This window comes from Carcharodon carcharias, chromosome 1, assembly GCF_017639515.1.
Source record: "Carcharodon carcharias isolate sCarCar2 chromosome 1, sCarCar2.pri, whole genome shotgun sequence".
NCBI lineage: Eukaryota > Metazoa > Chordata > Chondrichthyes > Lamniformes > Lamnidae > Carcharodon > Carcharodon carcharias.
The window spans coordinates 34,281,472-34,303,137 of NC_054467.1; the positions used below are offsets into that span (position 1 = coordinate 34,281,472).

Sequence of the window (21,666 nt, forward strand, 5' to 3'; positions counted from 1 at the left end):
CCTCATTGTGGATTCTTCAATCTGATTAGTTGAAATGCCTCACTGTTGCTTGCCCTGCTCCCAGTTGCCACAGATCCCCTGTAGAGGGCCCTGTGATGAACCAAATGATTGAAGACAACAAGCCTCTGCTCAAAAGCTTCTGAAAACTCTGTGAGCAGCTGTCAGTTTCACCACCAACCTGAAAATCCGTTGTACTTTAAAATATTTATGCTGCCAATGAGTCACAGAATTTAAACAGGCTCTATGAGTATTTGGTGTCTCGGTATCTATGCTTTCTTTGAGTTTCTAACTTTAACCTGCACTTGGGAACTTTCCAAAATGATGGCCAAATACCTTTATTGGTATTTATTGGTAGTCTAGTTCTAAAGTATTAAAACATGCTCCATGCATATAAAGACTTTTAAAACCATATTTTTATTGGAAAAAGAATAAGATAGTTAAAGCTTATAACTTGATAGGTAAAGCTAATGAATATGGAACTTATCTAAAATATGTAAGGGCCCTACTGCACAATTTACACACAGCTCTTTTTGTTGTGAATTATTTGGTTGCTATTGCTCAGATAAGAGTTTCATAAGCTGTTGTCTGCATGTGTACTTCAGTCAGCTTATATCCTAATGATGATTGTTATATTCTTTTAGTCTGTTTATGCCTTTCCCTCGTGGGTGGAACCAGCATATTATATTGTGGGACAGTTTGACTAATAAGAGGGAGCAAAATGTGGCAGCAATGACCCTGTCTGTGCTCTACCCTTGTGATTTCAGAGGTACCTATCTTCTTTATTGCTCTTCTTGGTAATATTCAAATAAAGGTTGAAATTATATGAAAGAAGAGGGGAACTGTGCATGCAGTACATGAATGAATTTGTCTTAAATTTGCTTACTAGCAGATGAATAGCATCTTCCTCTCTTCCTTCTCTGCTTGAACAGCATCAGGATGAGGTAGATCTATCAACAACTTTCTTTAATAGAGTAGGAGCTCAAGGAATCTGGTGATGGTAATGTCTTGTGTACAAAATCTCAATTGTCTAAGTAGTGAAATTTGTTGTAACCACAAGGTTTATCAGATTGTTATCTTTTGGAACTGTGCCTTTAAGGCAAAACAAAGGGGTCATGTGAGCAGCTCTGAAGTCTGTTTGACAACAGGCGTGGCATGATTGAAGATCAAATGGAGGTCCAGATTGTGTTGCTGGGGTTTTGGGGGAAGTTGTTCATGCTTGGATACAATGGCAGCAGTCTCTTGAGTTCACAAAGGGTGAACTTTGATTTCCCCAATGTCCCAGAAAGTTGTTGAAAGTATCGGGTTGTGAATAGTTGTGCTGTAAACTGCCCATTTACTTCTAAGATGAAAGATTGAGGTCAAGAATGGCTAATCAACATTTCTACTTGGATGCAAGGCTAATGTATTTCACATTGACATGGGGAAGAGTGCAGAAGAAGCCATTTGTGAGATCAAGTCCAGGCTTCCCAATAAATCAATGAATATCACAGCCAGACATCAGTTTTTGTGTGGCCAGCAGAGAGAAGAGGCTGCTTGGCTTTGCGGACTACCACAGCCAGATGTGGGAGGGAGATAGCCTCTCGTCAAAGAGATGCATCCCACAGTCAGAGAGGAAAACTCATCGAGACAGGCTTTGCTGTTGGTAGTGGATTTAGGAAATTCCCTGAAAACTAAGGGAAATCTTGAGGTAGTCATTCACATTACTACTCAGCAAAATGGGGAAAAATTGAACTCATTGGAAGCTGGAAACGACAGTGGACTGTTTGCTATAAGGATTGTAATTCTGTAGCGAGTGAGATATGTGATAAGTATAAAAGAGGAATGTTTCTTTCTGCGGTTTAAAATATAAATTGGCTACAAAAATAGCATTTAGTCAATAGTGTTTTTAGTCATTTGTTACATTAAAAACCTTAAAACGTGAAATCTTGTCACATTATCCTTTTCAGCTACTAACTGGAAGTTCGAATTTCTTTTTAAACATCATTGGTCTATGGAGATTGTTATAAATGAAACAAAGCTAAACAATGATTCCAAATAAATGGTTTATTTTGCAGTGAAGGCACATTGGTTGAGACACTGCAGGAAAATCAAAGCCGCTGGACATCAATCCGGATAATGTACCTCACTATGTTCCTCAGTAGTATCGGTAGGTATTGCACTTGGAGTTAACCACTGAGATCCATTTTATGTATAAAGATTAATTGTGACGTAACTGGACTACATTTGAGTTGAATTATCTTTTTTATCCACTCCAATGGAATCTCATTCCAGAGATTGAGTGCAAAGATCTGGCTGATACTCCAGAGCAGTACTGAGGTAGTACTCTGCTGTCAGAGGTGCTATCTTTTGAATGAGACATTAACCAAGGCCTAGTCTGTCTTTTAAGTAGGCATAAAAAATCCTGTGGCACTATTTCAAAGAGCAGGGGTGCTATCACTGGTGTTCTGGCCAAAACTCCCAGTATATCTGGTCATTATCATATTACTGTTTGTGTGAGGTTGTGTGTAAATTGACCACTGCTTTTCCAATGCTACAGCAGTGACTACGGGCAGGATTTTCTGGCCCCGCTTGTTGCGGGACCAGAAATTCCTGCCAAAAGTCAATGGACCTTTTGCTGGCTGTCTAATTTTCCATTCCGCCCATGACGATTCCCGTGATGGGCAGGACCGGAAAATCCCAGCCTTCAAAAGTACTTAATTGGCTGTCAAGTGTTTTGGGGTGCCCTGAAGTTGTGAAAGGTACTATATATATGCAAGCCTTTGTTTACATGTGACCTTAGGACAGCAAACACTTTTAAGTATTGTACGTTTATATTCATCCCATTTTACTCCTGAAGTATTATTTAATAGCTAGTAAAGTTCTGCTTTCCCAAATCCATTAAGTTAATATTTTTCATTCAGCATTTAGTTCTTTCTCTCACAGCCCTGCCTATTTAAAAAAAAACATTATGTTCCTGTGCCAACCTAGGGTGTGGGCAGACTTTCTGACCTCAGGTCAGTGCTGCTGTTTATGTGGAGGTGTTTGAGGCAAGCCTGCCATCAGATATATTTATTTACTTTATTTCCCCCCTCCTCCACCCCCAGCCTTTGGATAAGTCCCTAGTTGCACAGATGAGGAATTATCATTAATGCTCTATAACATGTAGATTTCACTTTTTTTTTTAATCTTGAGCATTCTGCCAGAGTAGATTATTTTCTGACATGTCTTAAAAAAATTGACTGTAACAACATACCCAGAAGCATCAATGTGATCTCAGCAGCATAGTAGAGAGTTGGCCATTGGGGCTAGAAGGAAAGGAGACATCAGGCAGGAAGTTGTTACTGGATTGCTCTCAAATACTTTCTAGTGGGCCAGACCAAGTCAGCATTGCTTGAGGACAGGAGGCAGATTGCAGAGCTGTCACCACTAAGACCAGAACATAATGGGGAAGGAAATAAGTTTTTTTCAAAGTGGGTAGCTTAAAAACATGGGGCTGGATTTTTGCAGAGTTAGAAAGACTTCACTGACCTTTAAAAATGGTGAGAAGGACTTGGATGCAGAAATAGCCCCCCCTCCCCATTTCTGACGGATCCAATTTTTGCTGGCAGGGGTTAGCGGGCAGGACATGACTCATGCAGGTGTGAAACCCAAACTCTGCAGAGCCATTTGAAATTAGTGCCGAGTTCAAACAGACCCTATTTTGGCTTTTCCGAAAGCCTTAACCCACAGTGTGGAAGTCATGAATTGATGGAATAGACTTTAAAACTCTTGAAGGGTCTGTTTAAGTGTCATGATTTGAAGTTTACTTTAAATCCCCTGATCTTTGAACTCAAAAAAATGTAAACTGTCAGTAAGAGTTTAAAAAAAAAAGTCTGCTGGACTGCTTTGATTGACAGGCCATCTGGTGCAGATTAGAACAAAATTACCATCTGTTCATGCAGTTTCAATAGAGTTCTTGTTGACACTTTCCAAGGGCTATTATTATGTCATTATGAATGCTTACCCGAGCTTCAGAGGCTACATTTATCCCAGCAGGGAGTTCTGAGTTCACAGTTTGATTGACAATTTAAGAGGATATTAAATGATTAGCTGTCTTTGATATGGGGTCTGAGTAGAAATTTATTTGTTTTTATGAGATTGAACACTTGAGGAGATTTAAAAATTTAAATGGGTTTCATGAATTAGATTTTTTTCACTATCAAGCGTGCATGAAATTGTTAAAAGCTGCTGCGATCTGGCCATGGTGGATATCGGATAAGTGGCAATGGAGTTGGCATGAGGGGCTATGAGAGTGCATGGAGATGGGTGAGGGGGTGGAGGAGTGAGAGCTCGAGGGCCTAACAGCTTCTAAAACAATTGGAATCAAGTCCAAGAATTGAGACAAGCCTTCTACCCAGCCCACCTCGGCACTTGCCCGTCCCCATGGTCATCTAGGATTTTGCTTCTGGGGTCGGTGGACCTGACTCAATTGCATTCCCACCTCCCTGAAGCAAAAAATTTAGTCTAACGGTGTCCGGTTAACCTTGGTGGGTCTGCCGAGTCAGGAAATTTCCCAACTCAAGCTACCTACCTCAATTGAGATAATTCGGCCCATGGTCTTAAGATATGAAAGATCAGACTAACAATATTCATTTGATTTGATATGTATTTAAACAACAATGACTAAAACATAAATATCTTTGTTATGAAGAAGGCTGTACTGACTATATATAGTAAATGATCTTTTTTTCTGCAGGTTTCTCAATTGTAATGGCTTCTATATGGCCATTTCTTCAAAAGGTTTGTGACTTTCTTCTTAGTCATTTCATATTGAATTACATAGTTTTGTATGAATCACAATTTTCAATACCTGTATAACCCCAAGCTGATTTCGGATCAGGATTATTTAAGCTGTCAGCCTTAGCTCTGTGGTAGTGCCTTTGCCTCTAAGTCAGAAAGTTGTAGGTTCAAGTCCCTCTCCAATACTGAGGGAGAGCTGCACTGTTGAATGAGACAGTAAACCACATGCAAATTGGCTACCATGTCTACTACAGTGCAATAGAGACTACAAGTTAAAAAGGACTTAATTGACTGTAAGGTGCTTTGGGATGTCCTGAGGTTGTGAAAGACGCTAAATAAATGCAAGTTCTTTCCTTTTTTTCTCTGAAGAATTCTCTAATATAGATACGTATCCTAAGAGTAGGTTGTACCAGATCAAAGCTTCCCTTTTATACTGATATCAGTGAGTATCTGGAGGATATGTGTTTTTTGAAGCATGTGATGATGGCTTTTTTGGACACCTCATGTAGACACTTTTCTTTCCACCATGGTGCTCCTATTTGATTATGATTGAAGAATGCTACTTGAAAGTGACCCTAGTTCACTCTCACATAGGTGGTACAGCAAAGATATTAACATTAGGCACAGACTGGAAACCAGTGCTGCCTAAATTAAATGTTAAGTGGAAAGGATATACTGAAGTGTCAAATAGAGATTAAGTAATCATAGATGGAAAAACGTTAGACATCCTTAATACTGACTGATTAAGATTGTTTGTTCTTAACATGTTTTAAGTTATATACAGAAAGTTGTTTAACATTGCTACTATATGCTTCTTTATTGCAGGTGGATAATTCTGCAGATGCCAGTTTTCTTGGATGGGTCGTTGCTTCTTATAGCCTGGGACAAATGGTTGCTTCTCCACTATTTGGTGCATGGTCAAATTGCAGACCAAGAAGAGAACCTCTTATTATATCAATTTTCATTAATGTTGCAGCAAACATACTTTATGGCTATGTACATGCCCTTCCATCACATAATAAGTACTATATGCTGCTTAGTCGAGCATTTATTGGATTTGGAGCAGGTAAGACCAAGCTTGTGTGAAAGAAATGCAAGTAGCACTATTATGAATTTTAGCAAAATGGACAAATTCTAGGGTAAAGGCTAAGTTTATTGGGCTATCCTTATATTCTGATTCAGAAAGCATTGAAAACTTAAATACATATAAATAACAGGGTCGTTTAAGAAAATTTGCTAGGCTTTAGTTTGATTCTGAATATTCGGGTTTAATTTATATAACGCTGATTGTTCTGTTAAAATCTTTCCTGAAACTATTATCGTTCCATTTGGCTTATTCAGTTTTCTAAATATCATCATATCCAAAAGCCATTTCCCCCACTAATCAATTGCTTTGCTGATGATCTCCTGAAATGGTTCTGCATAAAAGTTGGATCTTTAGGTGTTGTGAATCATTTTTGAAATAAAAGTCCTCTTCAGTAATGTGCTGCTGAGATTTCTGTTCAAATAGCTATTTTACAGAGTAAAAATAAGTTTCTGGTGTGTGGAGGATTCTGTCTTTGAACATGTCAGGTGACTCTTGCAGTCCTGTCAAGAATTAGATAACTTACATAACTGCTGGAGTTCATTTGAAACTTTAATTTAATTCAGTTGATGTTGTGTTATTTCCTGTTTTGTTAGGAAACCTTTTTACCTTCAATAAACGAGTCATGGGGCCTCTTCATCTCTTTCCCTCTTTTGCCATTGTCTTTACCCTGCAGTGGGAATTCTGACAACCGTGATCCTTGATACAGCTCAGGGATGTGATCCTGGTTGTGCTGCCATCTTCAACTGAAACTAATTGTACCAAAATGTATGCACTGATATATAGATGCTGTGCCATGTGGCATAACACAAGTAATACTTCTCCAGTGATTAGATGATGATGGATAGCCAGTTTGTATGACAAATATGACCTGGCTAGTTCTGTTGTGTTTGTCCATCAGCATATTGCCGGTTGGTTCCAAGAATCAGGTTTGCACCAGTGGTTAATGGTACAAATTTGGTGTCAGCCATGCTTCAGTTGGTAGTATTCTTGCCTCTGAGTCAATAGGTTTTTTGTTCAAGCCCAACTACATAGGCTTGAGCACAAAATCTAGGTTGACACTCAAGTGCAGTACTGAAAGAGTGAGAGGTGCCATCTGTCAGATGAGATATTAATCCGAGGCCCCGTCGAATCTCTCAGGTTGGTGTAAAAGATCCCATGCCACTATTTCGAAGAAGAGTAGAGGAGTTCTCCCTGGTGTGTTAACCAATATTTATCCTCCAACCATCGTCAAAAACAGATGATCTATTCGTTTTCTCATTGGTGTTTTTTCGAACCTTGCATATGCAAATTGGCTGCCGCATTTCCTACATTACAACAGTAAACTGTACATCAAAGTATTTAATTAGCTGTAGGGTGTTTTGGGACACCCTGAGGATAGAGCAAATGCAGTACTTCTGAAGTGTTATCACTGTTGAAGGAAATGTGGAGCCAATTTGTGCACAGAAAGATGCCACAAACAGCAATGTAATAATGACCAGATAATCTGAGTTTTACTGATGTCAGTTGAGGGATAAATATTACACTGGTCACAGGAGAGATCTTCTCTGCTCTTCTTCAAAAAGTGCCATGGGATCTTTTACATCCACCTGAGAAGGTATATAGGACCTTGGATAAATATCTCATCTGAAAGATGGCACCTCCGACCATGCAGCACTCCCTCAATACTGCACTAGAATATTAGCCTAGGTTTTTTGTTCAAATCTGATGCTTTAGACAAAGCATTAAACTATACAGCATAGAAAGGTATAGGTTTGATTTCTTGTCCCTGCTGAATTAGTTGATCTTAAAGCTTGTAATGGTGCTAAAATATGTCTTGGTGTCCTTGGGCTAGGGAGGGAGAAAATCAGCCAAAGAGTCCTGTTCTTGATTGCTATCTGTAAACCCTGGCTACTAAGTGTGATTATGTTGATGTTAGGTAATGTCAGGATCAGTCTTTGGGTATGAGGTTCCCTTTAGTTGAAGAATTTGTTGGCATTGACTCAGTATATGAATGGCTGCTTGGGTGAGGTGCTGCAGGGTGATCAGCACCTTTCAAATTGTACCCCAACTGCTTACAGAAGAGGGCAAAGGGAAAACATTTGGCCTGAAAGAACTGTATGTAAGGCTTGCGGGTTTTTTTCCCCTACAATTTTCCCCCCACAGTTTTCTCTTTTCTGATGGTACTGGCTCTTGCACAATTCACAGAAAATGTCACACACACACACACACACACACACACACACACACACACACACACACCACACCACACACACACACACACACACACACACACACACACACACACACACACACACACCCACCCCCCCCCCCCCCCCGCCCAGGACCATGTGGAAAGCTGGACAGTGCATCTCAGTATAGGTTTTCATACAGTTGAGAATGGCTGTCAAGCTCAAGCTCAATCCTGATTTTGCTCCCTGGTGGCTCAGGTGCACTGAGGCCAACTGTGGGAGTGCAGTATTCACCTGGCTGAGAGCAGCAAACTCAGCACAGATCAAAAATTAACTCCAGAATTTTCTGGGCTGTATGATTTGGTATTACACCTCATGAATGAAATATACAGTAAAATATAACAATATGGATAGTAGAGGAATTTTTTTTATGTGAAAGTTTCAATAGTCTTTTGGTCTCTTTTCAGTTCCACCTTCAGGGCTTGGTGGTGTACACAGCTTTGTCCAATCTAAAATGCAAAGTGTACCGTAATCTTCGACTCTCAATTCTTGGGGCCCTACTGAGGCAATTTCTCCATTATCTGTGTGGGCACAAGATAAATTTAGGGCAAGACCCAGTTACACTAGATTACAACATCTGGAAAGCCTCACACCTCATTCATGTGCAGGAAGTGTACCCTGCCTCTCACCTGTCAACTAATAGGTGTGCCTGAATTTCTGGGCTGGTGTTTATAAAATAAAAAAAGCTTAATGACTAATTTTTTCTTTTTTCTTTCATGGGATGTGGGTGTCGCTGGCAAGGCCAGCATTTATTGCCCATCCCTAACTGCCCATGAACTGACTCGCTTGCTTGGACATTTCAGAGGGTAGTTAATGCCCAGTTGGGGATTAGCATTCACTGGCCAGCACATCAGGGCATATAATTAATTTAATCATGATCTTAATTACAAATCAGAGCTGTCCATCTTGTTTTTTGTTTTATTTATATGTTTAAATGTGGCAGATTCATAAAGAAATGTATCAGTAAAGATGGTTTAGCAGCGCAAATGCAACTCGCTTCAAGGTGTGCAGATTACAGCATCAAGGGATTAAAGAATTTCCAGTTAATTCCTAGAAGGTTGTAAGAAATATGAGCATTTTTATCAATCTAGTTAGAACATACTTTTGCAATATAAATATCTATGCTAAAGCAATAAAACTTTGAGAATGTAAATGTTTCCAAAGTGTTTCACCAGATGCAGACTCAATTTGTCTTGCCGTTAAAGCAAGGAAAACTTCTTGTAGTTTGTTTGAGGTTAAATTTGCTTATGAATCCACATGAAAGGTTTTTTCTTATTCATGGGATGTGGGCATCGCTGGCTAGGCCAGCATTTATTGCCCATCCCTAATTGCCCTTGTTCAGAGGGAATTTAAGAGCCAAGCACATTGCTGTGGGTCTGGAGTCATATGTAGGCCAGACTAGGTAAGGATGGCAGATTTCCTCCCCTAAAGGACATTAGTGAACCAGATAGGTTTTTACAACAATCGGCAATGGTTTCATGGTCATCGTTAGACTTTTAATTCCAGGTTACTATACAAGATAAGAGCTCATGGGTTGGGGGTAATATATTGGCATGGATAGAGGATTGGCTAACCAACTGGAAACAGAGGTCGTGATAAGTGGGTCATTTTCAGGTTGGCAAACTGCAACTAGTGGACTGCACAATGATCAGCGCTGGGGCTTAAATTATATGCAATCTACTGTATATTAATAACTTGGATGAAAGGGCTGAGTATATCGTAGCCAAATTTGCTGATGATACAAAGATTGGTAGGAAAGCAAGTATGAGGAAACACGAATCCACAAAGGGATATAACTGGGTTAAGTGAGTGGGCAAAAATTTGGCAGATGGAGTATAATGTGGGAAAATGTGAGATTGTCCACTTTTTTGAGAGGAGGAAGAGAAAAGCAGAATATTAGTTAACTGGAGAGAGAATGCAGAGTGCTCCGGGGGATCTAGCAGTTCCTGTACATGAATCACAATATGTTAACATGCAAGTACAGTAAGTAACTAGGAAGGCAAATGAAATGTTAGGGTTTATTGTAAGGGGACTGAGTATAAAAGTCGGAAGTCTTGCTACAACTGTACAGGGAATTGGTGAGATCACACTGTACTGCATATAGTTTTCGTCTCCTTACTTAAGGTGGGATATACTTGCATTGGAGGTAGTACAGAGCAGATTCACTAGGCTGATTCCTGGGATGAAAGAGTTGTCTTATGATTAAAGGTTGAGCAACTTGGGCTTATACTCACTGGAGTTTAGAAGAATGAGAGGTATTCTCATTGAAACATGTGAGGTTCTGAAGGGGTTGATAGAATGAATGGTAAGAGGATGTTTCCTCTTGTGGGGAAGTCTGGAACTGGGGGCACAGTTTACAAATAAGCCATTTAAAGTGGAGATGAGCAGAAATGTCTTCTCTTAGTGGTTCATTAATCTTTCAAATTCTCTACTCCCAGGAAGTTGTGGAAGCTTGGGCATTGACTATAGATTTTTGATTGAGAAGTGAGTCAAGGGTTATGTGGGGGGGTTGAGGGTGAGGCGGCTGTAGGAATGTGGAGTTCAGGCCATAATTAAATCAGCCATGACCTTATTGAATGATGTGCAGGCTTGAGGGGCCAATTTGCCTTCTTCTACTGCTAATTCTTATGTTATTCTTATTTAAGGAGGCACTGCTTTTCTTAAAGGGTCTTTTTTTACGAAAAGCTTATTTATTGTTTAGTGAATGTTGAATGCTATGCAGCAAGTTGCTTAAACAATTATTCTTTTTGGAATATGTCAGTGCAATGGAACTAACATGGGTAATTCCTTTACCACCGTCAAAGAGAACATCTTGCTACTCTAAAAGCAGATTATATGGTCACTGGCTGAGGGACAGGAAACAGAGAGTAGTGGTGAATGGTTGTTTTTTGTAAATGAGAAAGGTAAACATGGGGTTCGCCAGGGGTCGGTACTAGGACCAATGCTTTCCTTGATACATATTTATGTCCAAGACTTTGGCATGCAGGACAAATTTTCAAAATTTGGAGATGACACAAAACTTGGAAACATTGTGAACCGTGAGGAGAATAGAGATAGACTTCATGAGGACATGGACAGGAATGGGTGAACACTTGGCAAATAAAAGTTAAATGCAAAGAAGTGTGAAGTGACAAATATTGGGAGGAGAAGGATCAAGGAGAGGCAATATAAAATAAAGAATATGATTCTAAAGGAAGCGCAGGACCAGGCGGACCTGGGGGTACGTGTGTGCAAATCATTGAAGGTGGAAAGGCAGGTTGAGAAAAAGGTATATGGGATCCTGGGCTTTATAAACAGGGCAGTGGGTAGAAGAGCAAAGCAGTTACGATGAGCTTTATAAAATGCTGCTTCAACCTCAACTGGAGTATTATGTGCAACTCTGGGCACTATACTCTAGGAAGGATGTGCAGGACATTTTAGGAGGGTGCAGAAAAGATTTACTAGAATGGTTCCAAGATGAAGGACTTCAGTTACATGGATGGATTGGAGAGAAGATTGAGTGGAGATTTGATGGAGGTGCCCAAAATCATGAGAGGTCTAGACAGAATAGATAGAGAGAAACTGTTTCAATTGCCTTCAGTTGCCTAGCTCTGGAATTCGCTCCCTACACCTATCCACCTCTCCATCTCCCTTTCCTCCTTTAAGGCACTTCTTAAAACCTATCTCTTTGACCAAGCTTTTGTCATCTGAGCTAATACCTCCTTATGTGGCTAGGTGTCATACTTTGCTCTATAATGCTCCTGTGAAGCAATGTTTCATTGTGTTAAAGGTGCTGTATAAATATATGTTGTTGTATTGTCAGATGGGTCAAGAACCAGAGGGCACCAATTTAAGCTGAAAGGCAAAAAAACCAAAGACAACAAGAGGAAACGCTTTTTTATGCAGTGTGTGGTTAGGGCCTGGAGTGAAATGCCTGATATTATGGTGGAGACAGATTCAATCATGGCTTTCAAAAAGGAATTGGATAATTACCTGCAGAGAAAAGGGCAGGGAGTGGCACTAACTAAGTTGCTTTTGCAGAGAGCTGGCGCACACTCAACAAGCCAAATGGCTGTCTACTGTGTTGTAACCATTCTATGATCCTATATTGCTGTCTGTGGGAGTTCTTTGTGTACAAAATATGCTACATTACAACAGGAACTACACTTCAAAAATTAGCTGGAAAATATTTGGAACATCCTGAGGCTCTGAAAGGCTTTATATAAATGCAAGTTTTCCTTTCTTTTAGAGCGTTTGCATTTTATCACAGAGGCATTTTCTTTATTTGTTAAAAATGAATATCTGTTTTATTTTGTGTTATATCGATGCAGTTTTTTATTACAAGAGATTTCCCATTTTTCATTTGTTTGTGGAGTTTGGAAAGGATGTTGGAAAGGCCTAAATAAAACTTAAGGAGTTTGATGGCCTGATCAACTGGAAACAAAAATTTCAGTTAAAAATTCAATTTGTTACTGTATTTTATTTGGAACAACTAGGGAACTAATGATTTAACTTCAGACTTTTGATCTTTTAAGTTGATTTTAGAATTTAATAGTAGATAATGAGCTTAATTGGAAGTCATACCCCTTAGATTAAGTACAACTTTAGAGTTGGTCAGTGCAGGGACAGGAGGATATGACTGAGTCAGACAGATATGCGGATCCAGAATGTAGTGATGGAGGAGCCTGAGCTCTTGTCTTTGACCAACAGCCATGGGGTACTTGCTACGTGTGAATGAGAACAAGGACAGCAGAGTGGATGAGCAAACTGATCATGGCCCCATGGTGCAGGACGCCATTTAAGTCGGGGGAGCAATAAGAAATGTGGTAGTGATAGGGACACTATAGTCAGGGGGATAGTTACTGTTCTCTGCAACTGGGACCAGAATGTCGTGTTGTCTGTCCTGTGACAGTTTAAGGACATCTCCTCATGGCCGGGGACAAACTTGGAGTGTGAGGAGCAGGATCTTGTTGTCATGCACCACATAGGAATAAAAGAAATATGTAGAGCTGGGAATCTTGATCTGCTGAGAGAGTTTGAGGAATTAGCATCCAAATCAAAATACATGACCTCAAAGGTAATAATCTATGAGACACATGTCAATTAGCATAGGGTCAAGCATCTTAGAGAATTAAATGTGTGGCTCAAAGAATGGTGTGGGAAGAATGGGTTTCGATATCATGGGAGACTGGCACCAGTCCCAAAGAGGGAGCTGTTCTGTTGGGATTGGATCCGCTTAAACTGGGTTGGGATCAGAGTCCTGGCAAATTGTAGATCTAAGGCTGTGGATAGGGCATTAAACCAAAAGAGTTGGGGGGAGGGTTCAGGTAAAGGGAGGTTTAGAAATCTAAAGAGAACAGCTGAGGCAATAGAACAGTGTAGCAATTTAGGTAAAGACAAACCGAGTGGGAAAGACGGGGACAGAGAGTTGAATGGTAATAGTGCATCAATGAATAAGGCCCATGCAAATAATAATAATTTTAAAAATTAAACACTCTTTATCTGAAGGCGAGAAACATTTGTAATCAGATAGATGAACTACTGGCACAAATAGAGATAAATGGTTTAGATCTAATTGCTATTACAGGGACATGGTTAAAAATGACCAAGGTTGGGAAATAAATATTCCAGGGTACACTGGAACAATACACTGTAGGACTAACTAGGGATAAAGCTATTTTAGATCTAGTATTGTGCAACGTGGCAGGGTTAATAGTAATCTCATAGAAAAAGACTGGCTGAGAAAAAAATCACTATAATACAATTGAATTCCATATTAAGTTTGACCCAAACAAGAAACTTAAACTTAAACAAAACCAATGCATAATTATGAGGGGAGAGCTGGATAAGGATGATTAGATAAATAGACTAAAAGGTATGGCAATAAATAAAGTGGGAAATACTTAAAGAAACAATTCAAAATGTTCAACAAAAATATGTTCCATTAAAAAAACAAAACCTCAGCAAGAAAGATCCTTTCTTAGCTTGCTAGGATTGTTTAGGATAGTATTACATTAAAGAAGAGGCTTATAATGTCACAAAGAATAATGGTAAACCTGAGGATTGGGAATGTTTTGGAAACCCAAAAAGAGTGATCAAAATGTTGATTAAAAAGAAAAAAAATAGAACAAGAGTAAACTGGCCAGGAATATAAAAACATGTAGGAAGAGCTTTTGCAACTATATAAAATGGAGGAGGGTAGCTGAAGTAAATGTTCGTCCCTTGGAGGCAGAGACAGGAGAAATTACCATGGGGAATTTGGAAATGGCAGAGATATTTGTTATGATATGACAGATGGTATTTGCCAGGCTGAACTAATCCACAAGGGAAACTTGGCTATGCTATCACAACGATTTTGCAATCCACCTCCATCCTTATGGAAAAATAAACTTTCATAATTTTAAAAGACGGTTTCATTTTCTCAACCCATTTTGCATTATTTACTGTACTTATCTATATACACAAAACTATTACACTATCAGGTGCATGCATTAACATGACAATATATACAAATTCTTTGTATCAGAGGTCATTTCAGTCCAGTGTTCATGTTTTAAATGTCCAATTTCCTTTGAACTTTAAACTCTTGACAATGCACCTGCAATTAAATTTTCACATCCAGCCGCATGTTTAATCTGTAAATTAAACTGTTGGAGTAATAAACTCTATCTGAACAGTCTTGCAGTTCAGTCTCGAAATTTGTCCAGAAATTTTAAAGGATTGTGGTCTGTATAAAGAATTGTTTCTGAAGAATTGCTTGCAACATAAACCTCAAAATGCTGCAATGATAACACCAGACCTAGAGTCTGTTTTTTGATGGTTGAGTATCTTTTCTGATGTACATTCAGCTTCTGTGAAAAATATTCTACCAGCTTTTCAATTCCTGTTTCATCTTCACAGCATCAATACCCAAATCACTTGCATCAATTGCCAACTTAAACTGCTTGGCATAATTAGGTGCTGCCAAAACTGGTGTAGTAGTCAACACAGTTTTTAAACTGTCAAATGCATTTTGACAGTCTTGTGTCCATTGAAATTTCTTGTTCATTTTTAGAAGTTCCGTCAATGGAGCAACCACACTGCTAAACTGTCATACTAACTTCCTGTAAAATCCACTCATACTCAGAAATCTCAAAACTTCCTGTTTTGTTGTCGGCACTGGGAAATTCACGATGGCTTTTACTTTCACATCTCTTGGAGCCACGTGACCATGTCCTACAGTATGGCCTAGATATGTAACTTGCGCCTTTGCAGTTTCACTCTTAGCCAAGTTCACCAGCAAATTAGCTTCTTGCAGTCGATCAAACAGTTCCTTCAGATGTTGTAAATGCTCCTCCCACGTTTGACTGAAAACTACCAAATTGTCAATATGAACAGCTTAATTGCTCAGTCCTGCAATCACTTTGTTTGTCAGTCTTTGAAATATTGCTGTTGCATTCTTCATACCAAATGGCATAACTTTAAACTGATATAGTCCATCTGGCATTGCAAAAGCCGATATTTCTTTTGCTCTTTCCGATAACGATACCTGCCAATATCCTCACAGCAGGCCAATCTTTGATAAACTCTTGATTATCCCGCTTTCTGAAGACATGCTTCCAACCATGGAATAGGATATGAATCCGCTTTTTGTCACTGCATTTACATTTCGATAATCCACACACAGTCTTTGTGTTCCATCTGGTTTCAGTACCAACACAATAGGTGAACTCCAGTTACTGCAACGAGACTCTATATGTCATTCTGAAGCATGAATTCGATTTCTTTTTGTACTCGAGCTAATTTTATTGGATTTAATCTATAAGGATGTTGCCTTATTGTAACTGAATCTCCCACTTCTACGTCATATGTAATTAAATTTGTTTTCCCCAGCTTATTCCCACAAATAGCTTTGTGTGACTGCAATAGCTTTTCCAAATCACTTTGACACTTGTCTCAGAGGTAACTCAATATTACATTTAAATTTTTAAATACCTCCTCATTATCCAATTTGATTAGAGGAAAATCAATTTCAGAATCCCTCATTTCTACCTCTTTCTCTTTATCCACTACTATTCATTACTCCTTTTGGTTCTCTTCCCTGTCAAAGTACTTTTTAAGCATATTTACATGATACACCCTCTGCTTCTTTCTTCTATTTGGAATATTTATTAAATAATTTACTTCACTCAGTTTCTTTTCAATCCCATAAGGCCCACTAAACCTTGCCTTTAATGGTTCACCTGACACTGGTAACAAAACTAAAACCTTTTCTCCAGCAACAAATCTACGAGCTTTTGCCCTCTTATCTGCCTTCGCCTTCATCACCTGATTTGTGATATCTTTAAATGTTTCTCAGCCAACTCACATGCTCTGTTCAAACTTTCTCTGAATTTTGCCACATAATCCAGGAGAGTAGTTTCTGAACTCTGACCCACTAGTTTCATCTCAATCAACTTAAGTGGTACCCTCACCTCATGACCACAGACTAATTCAAAAAGACTAAATCCTGTTGATTCATTAGGGGCATCCCTAGCAGCAAATAACGAACGGAATCCCTCAGTCCCAGTCCTTTGGATTGTCTTGACTATAAGCTCTCATCGTAGTTTTTAAAGTTTGATGCTGTTTCTCTAAAGCACTTTGTGATTCAGAATGATAAGCTTATGACTGAAACTGTTTTATATCCAGGCTGTTCATTACTCCCTTAAACAGCTGTGACATGAAATTCGAACCCTGATCCGACTGTATTTCTTTTGGTAACCCATATCTTGTAAATCATTTGGTCAACTCCTCTATAATTCTCTTTGCTGTAATATTTCGTAAAGATATCCCTTCCGGAAATCTTGTAGGTACATCCATGATAGTCAGCAAGTACTGATTTCCACTTTTGGTCTTAGGGAGGGGCCCCACACAATCAATCAGGACTCTGGTAAAAGGTTCCTCAGATGCTTGAATTAGAATTAAAGATGCAGGTTTAATCACTGCTTGAGGTTTTCCTGTCATCTGACATGTGTGATATGTTCTACAGAAGTTGACCACATCTTTATGCAGCTCAGGCCAATAAAAGTGTTTTTGTATTTCGCCTGAGTTTTCCTAATTCCTAAATGTCCAGCTATTGGAATTTCATGAGCTACCCTCAATATTTAATTTCTGTATCTAGATGGTATAATTATTTGATGTACTACCACCCACTTCTCATCTGCTGGAATATGAGACGGTCTCAATTTCCTCATTAACACATTACCTATGAAGTAATAACACTCCGGAATACATTCTGCCTCTGTTTCTGAATAAGCTGTCTGATATAACTTCTTTATTCGTGAATCCTTCTGCTGTAACTCTATCAATTTCATTGAGCTGAACACTTCTGCCTCATTCTCTTCAACCTTCACTTCCTGCACAATCTTTTCAAAAACAGATTCGGCTAATTGGATATCAGCATCCTTCCCCTGCCTTTTAGATTCCTCCTTTTCCTGTTTCAACCTGTGATTTTGTGACCTCGTTACTACAAAATCTGGAAACAATCCAGGGTGTTCTTTCTGCAACACCTCTGTTGAATGCATCTCCACAGACTGCTTGATTACAGTAGGCATCACCAACATCTGTGACCTAGGTATATCATTACTTAAGATAAATTGCACCCCTGCAATGGGCAATTTTTCCTCTACTCCAACAATCACCTCATCTGTTTTCCACTTACTTTTTAAATTTACCTTCCACAATGGAATAGGTCTATGGACTAGCTGATTGCCTAGCCGCTTTAACCCTCTGTTCTTCCACATGAGTTCTAACTACCGAAGGAATTGATTCTTTAAATTCTTCCAAAATAACTACCTCTCTGAGAGCTATATATATTGTCTCTACCTTTAATGCCCATATTCACCGGTCAAAATGATTTTGTTTTACTCTCTCAAACTCAATATAAGTCTGACAAAGCTGCTTCCTTACATTCCGAAATTTCTGCCTGTACGCCTCAGGAACCAACTCATATGCACTCAGAATAGCCTTTTTTACTGCCTCATGATCCACTGATACTTCTTCTGACAGCAATACATATACCTCATGAACTGTACCTACCAACCTAGACTGTAAAAGCAATATCCCGATTTCTTGTGGCCATTTCATTTGCTTAGCTGTCTTCTCAAACAAAAGAAAGAACGCCTCTACATCCCTTTCTTCAAACTTTGGAAGAGCCTGCACAAATTTAAACATTTCCCCTCTGGGCTTCGGGCTAAAAGTGGTTGTTTCCAGATCAGAACCTTCCCCAGCATCTGAAGTGTCTTTTTTAACTTCCAACCTTTTAAGCTGATCTTCTCTTTCCCCTCCCTTTTCTCTTTCCACTATTGCTAATTTCTCCCTCTGGAGGTTAAGTTTTCTCATTTCTATTTCTCTTTGAAATGCTCTCTCTTTTTCCTTTCCCTTTACTTCTGCTTCCAGCCTTTTCAATTATAATTCATTTTCTCTTTCTTTTTCTGCCCATTTAGAGTTCCTGTGTTTGCCACCACACCTTGATCCACTCCTATTAGTAAATAGTTTCTTCTGTATGTCAGTTAAATGCTACCACTACACAGATGTCCTTGGTTGTAGATTGCTCAGTGTTGAAAGGGAGATGGGTACATAGAAATTAATTGGACCAGTACTTCTCTGTATAATTTTAGTTCTTGTTTTCTGATTATAGACTGATATCAGTGGCAGCTTTGGGCAAGGCTGCAAAGTAATTGGTTTCACCCTGTGTAACATAAGAACAAATTGTGGCTGGGGAGACAGCAGTAGAGATTTAATTTCCTGTTTTGTCCCTTGCCACTCCAACCCTCATACTACTTAGCTGATCTTTGACAGCCTCTTCAGTGCAGGTGCTGAATTAACAAATTTAGAATTTTTACTGCATCATATGGAGGTCAGACTTGTGATAAGATTGCTTGAATGTGACGATTGATTTCAGGAAATTGATGAGAATAGCATTTATATTATAATGTTAATTAGGCTACCAGGAAACGAAGACTAACTTCACACTCTTTGGCCGCAAAACTTGGCTTTGTGGTGCCCCTGGTTTTGGCACTATGTGAGCAGGGAGGGCAAAATAATGGTGTGGGGCACACTCCTAATGACTTCTAGCATAGCCTGTGCTAATTGGCATCTTTTGAAGAGTGATATTGTGCTCTATGCATGCCACAGGAGGCAGATTGCAATATCAGTGCCTAATGTTCATTTAACCCATGACCTGCCATTTTGGACCTTCCTAGTTCTGTTAATGCCTTCTTTTAAATATGCCCAGCTGAATAAGTGTTCAACTGCTCAACTAACACAACTTAAGGACATTGCCATGGAACTTTCAGGCCAGGTGATTTTGATTTTGTTTTGCTGCTGCAGAGTTAGTATACGCATTATTGGAGGAATTGACAGAAGTTCTTTCAGCTAGAATGGAGTGGTGCTGGACGTTTTGGAAGGTGTGGATTTGAAAAGCTGCTAAACAGAAAACACTCTCAGTCTTGGACTTTTGTTCCAGTTTTTCTTGAGCTGCAGCAGGACATAGTCATGGATCAGAGGCAGTAGAGAGAAGGTGCTGTTTGTAGAGGGAGTTGGGTTCTCACTTTGGGTCTTTAGAGAACACTTCACCTATCTCCACCTCAGCCAGGAGCAGCGTCTGCAGTGACTACGCTTTAGCAAGGAGAAGGCCACAGAACTGTGTCACTTCTTTGAATTGTGTCTATAGCTGCAGAGCAGAGCAAGGACAGCACTGTCAGTGGCCACCAAGGTCACAGTGGCCCTCAATTTCTACACCAGCGGATCCTTCCCAGATACAGCTGGCAACATCGCAAGATTTCTCAGTTTGCTATGCGTTGCTTCACCTGGGAGGTCACCAAGTCCCAGTACATAAGTAGAGGGGAATTAACTATCTGCTCTCTAAGCAGAGAGAGGCAGTAGGAATGGGCACCTAGTTCTGCAGAATTCCCAATGGTACAGAGAGCCACTGATTGAAAACATGTGGCTCTGTGGGCACCACATTTCAACAGGGGGATATACTCCCTGAATGTTCACCTGCTGTGTGATCAGACTCAGAAAATTATGCTAATGGGCCTTATTCAATTTTTAGCCTTTGAATGTTAACACACATTATGAAGCCCAACACTCAAGAGGAGTATTTCAATATCTCTGTTCCAGGAATATTTATAATGACAACTTAATACCTACATGAGCTCAATACCAATTTCATAATCATATGAGTGATGTGATATCAGTATAAGATAAAATTAGCTAGCATTTCAGATTTGACAGCTTTAGTTGTAATTCAAAAACAGCAACCATCTCGATGAAGTAAGGTCACTTTTGAAAAAGGAATACATTTGTTCTTGTTGGATCTGTGGGAAACCCACTAGTGCATGCTTGTGTAGACATTCGAGACTAAATACTAAGAGCATGTTTCTATTTCTTGATGTACTGCTTTCTCTTTTGTTTAGGAAATGTGGCTGTTGTAAGATCATATGTTGCTGGTGCAACTTCACTTCAGGAAAGGAGCGCTGCTATGGCAAATATCAGTGCTAGCCAGGCACTGGGTTTTATACTGGGACCAGGTACAAATCTTGTATTTCTAACAATATTTTGGCCATTAACAAGTTGGTACTGATGAGATTCACAAGTGGACACATTACTTACCATCAGCCCACCCTCTTCCTCCATGTGTTTCCTGCTGTGTGTTTTATTTTCAGTCTGCATGTTTTTTGCCTTATAATTGCTTTACTGAGCTGTCAACTTTGTTTTTGTCTAGTTATTGAGTTGATCATGCCACATTTAATGGGAATTGAACTTGAAAGTACAAAGAAACTATTCTGATACTGCTGGTAGTAGCACTGCCACAGAAAAGGAAAAGTTGGGTTTGAGTTTGGTAGTTCACAAATCTTCTTTAACCTCACCTGTTCCTTGTCAACATGGCTAGGTTATTACCATTTTCACTCCTGAGTCAGAAAGTTGTGTGTTTGAGCCCCAGTGTAGGATTTCAGTTCATAACCTAGGCTGACACTCCCGTGCAATACTTAGGGAATATTGCAGTGCCAGGAGTCCTTCACATGAGGTACCGATCTAAGGTCCCTTCAGTTAGTTAAAAATTCTGTGGTACTCTTTGATGAAGTGCCAGGAATTCTCCCAGCATTTTCTCTGAACGAACACCGCCACAATAGATTATTGGTCAAATTGGAATTTCCCAAAGATCTATCTTCTAACCCACATCTCCATATAAATAATAAATCTATTGATTGATCAGCATTATTCACTTCTTAGCTGATAATTCTATTCTACATTAATCAACTTCCTCCATATTCCTCAGGGTAGTGTCCAAGGCCCAACCATCTTCAGCTGCTTCATCAATGACCTTCCTTCCATCATAAGGTCAGAAGCAGGGGTGTTCGCTGATGATTGCAGATTGTTCAGCATCATTCGTGATTCCTGAGATACTGAAGTAGTCCATTTCTAAATGCAGCAAGACCTGGACAATGTCCAGGCTCGGGCTGACAGGTTGGAAGTAACATTCACGCCACCCAAATGCCAAGTAATGATCACCTCCAACAAGAAAGAATCTAACCATTGACCGTTGACATTCAATGGCATTACCATCTCTAAATCCCTCACTATCAATTTCCT

The 21,666-nt window shown here is 39.5% G+C and overlaps 1 protein-coding gene across 3 annotated transcripts in view; it reads left to right on the top strand.

Moving 5' to 3' along the window:
• mfsd8 (major facilitator superfamily domain containing 8) overlaps positions 1–21,666 on the top strand; it is a 58,411-nt gene that overhangs the window by 13,281 nt on the left and 23,464 nt on the right. For all 3 annotated transcript variants that reach the window (XM_041200249.1, XM_041200244.1, XM_041200256.1), the window contains 4 exons: positions 2,055–2,146; positions 4,715–4,758; positions 5,584–5,824; positions 20,490–20,603. In XM_041200249.1, the coding sequence (XP_041056183.1) occupies positions 2,116–2,146; positions 4,715–4,758; positions 5,584–5,824; positions 20,490–20,603 (430 nt within the window). In that variant the 5' untranslated portion in view covers positions 2,055–2,115. The remainder of the gene's footprint in view (positions 1–2,054; positions 2,147–4,714; positions 4,759–5,583; positions 5,825–20,489; positions 20,604–21,666) is intronic.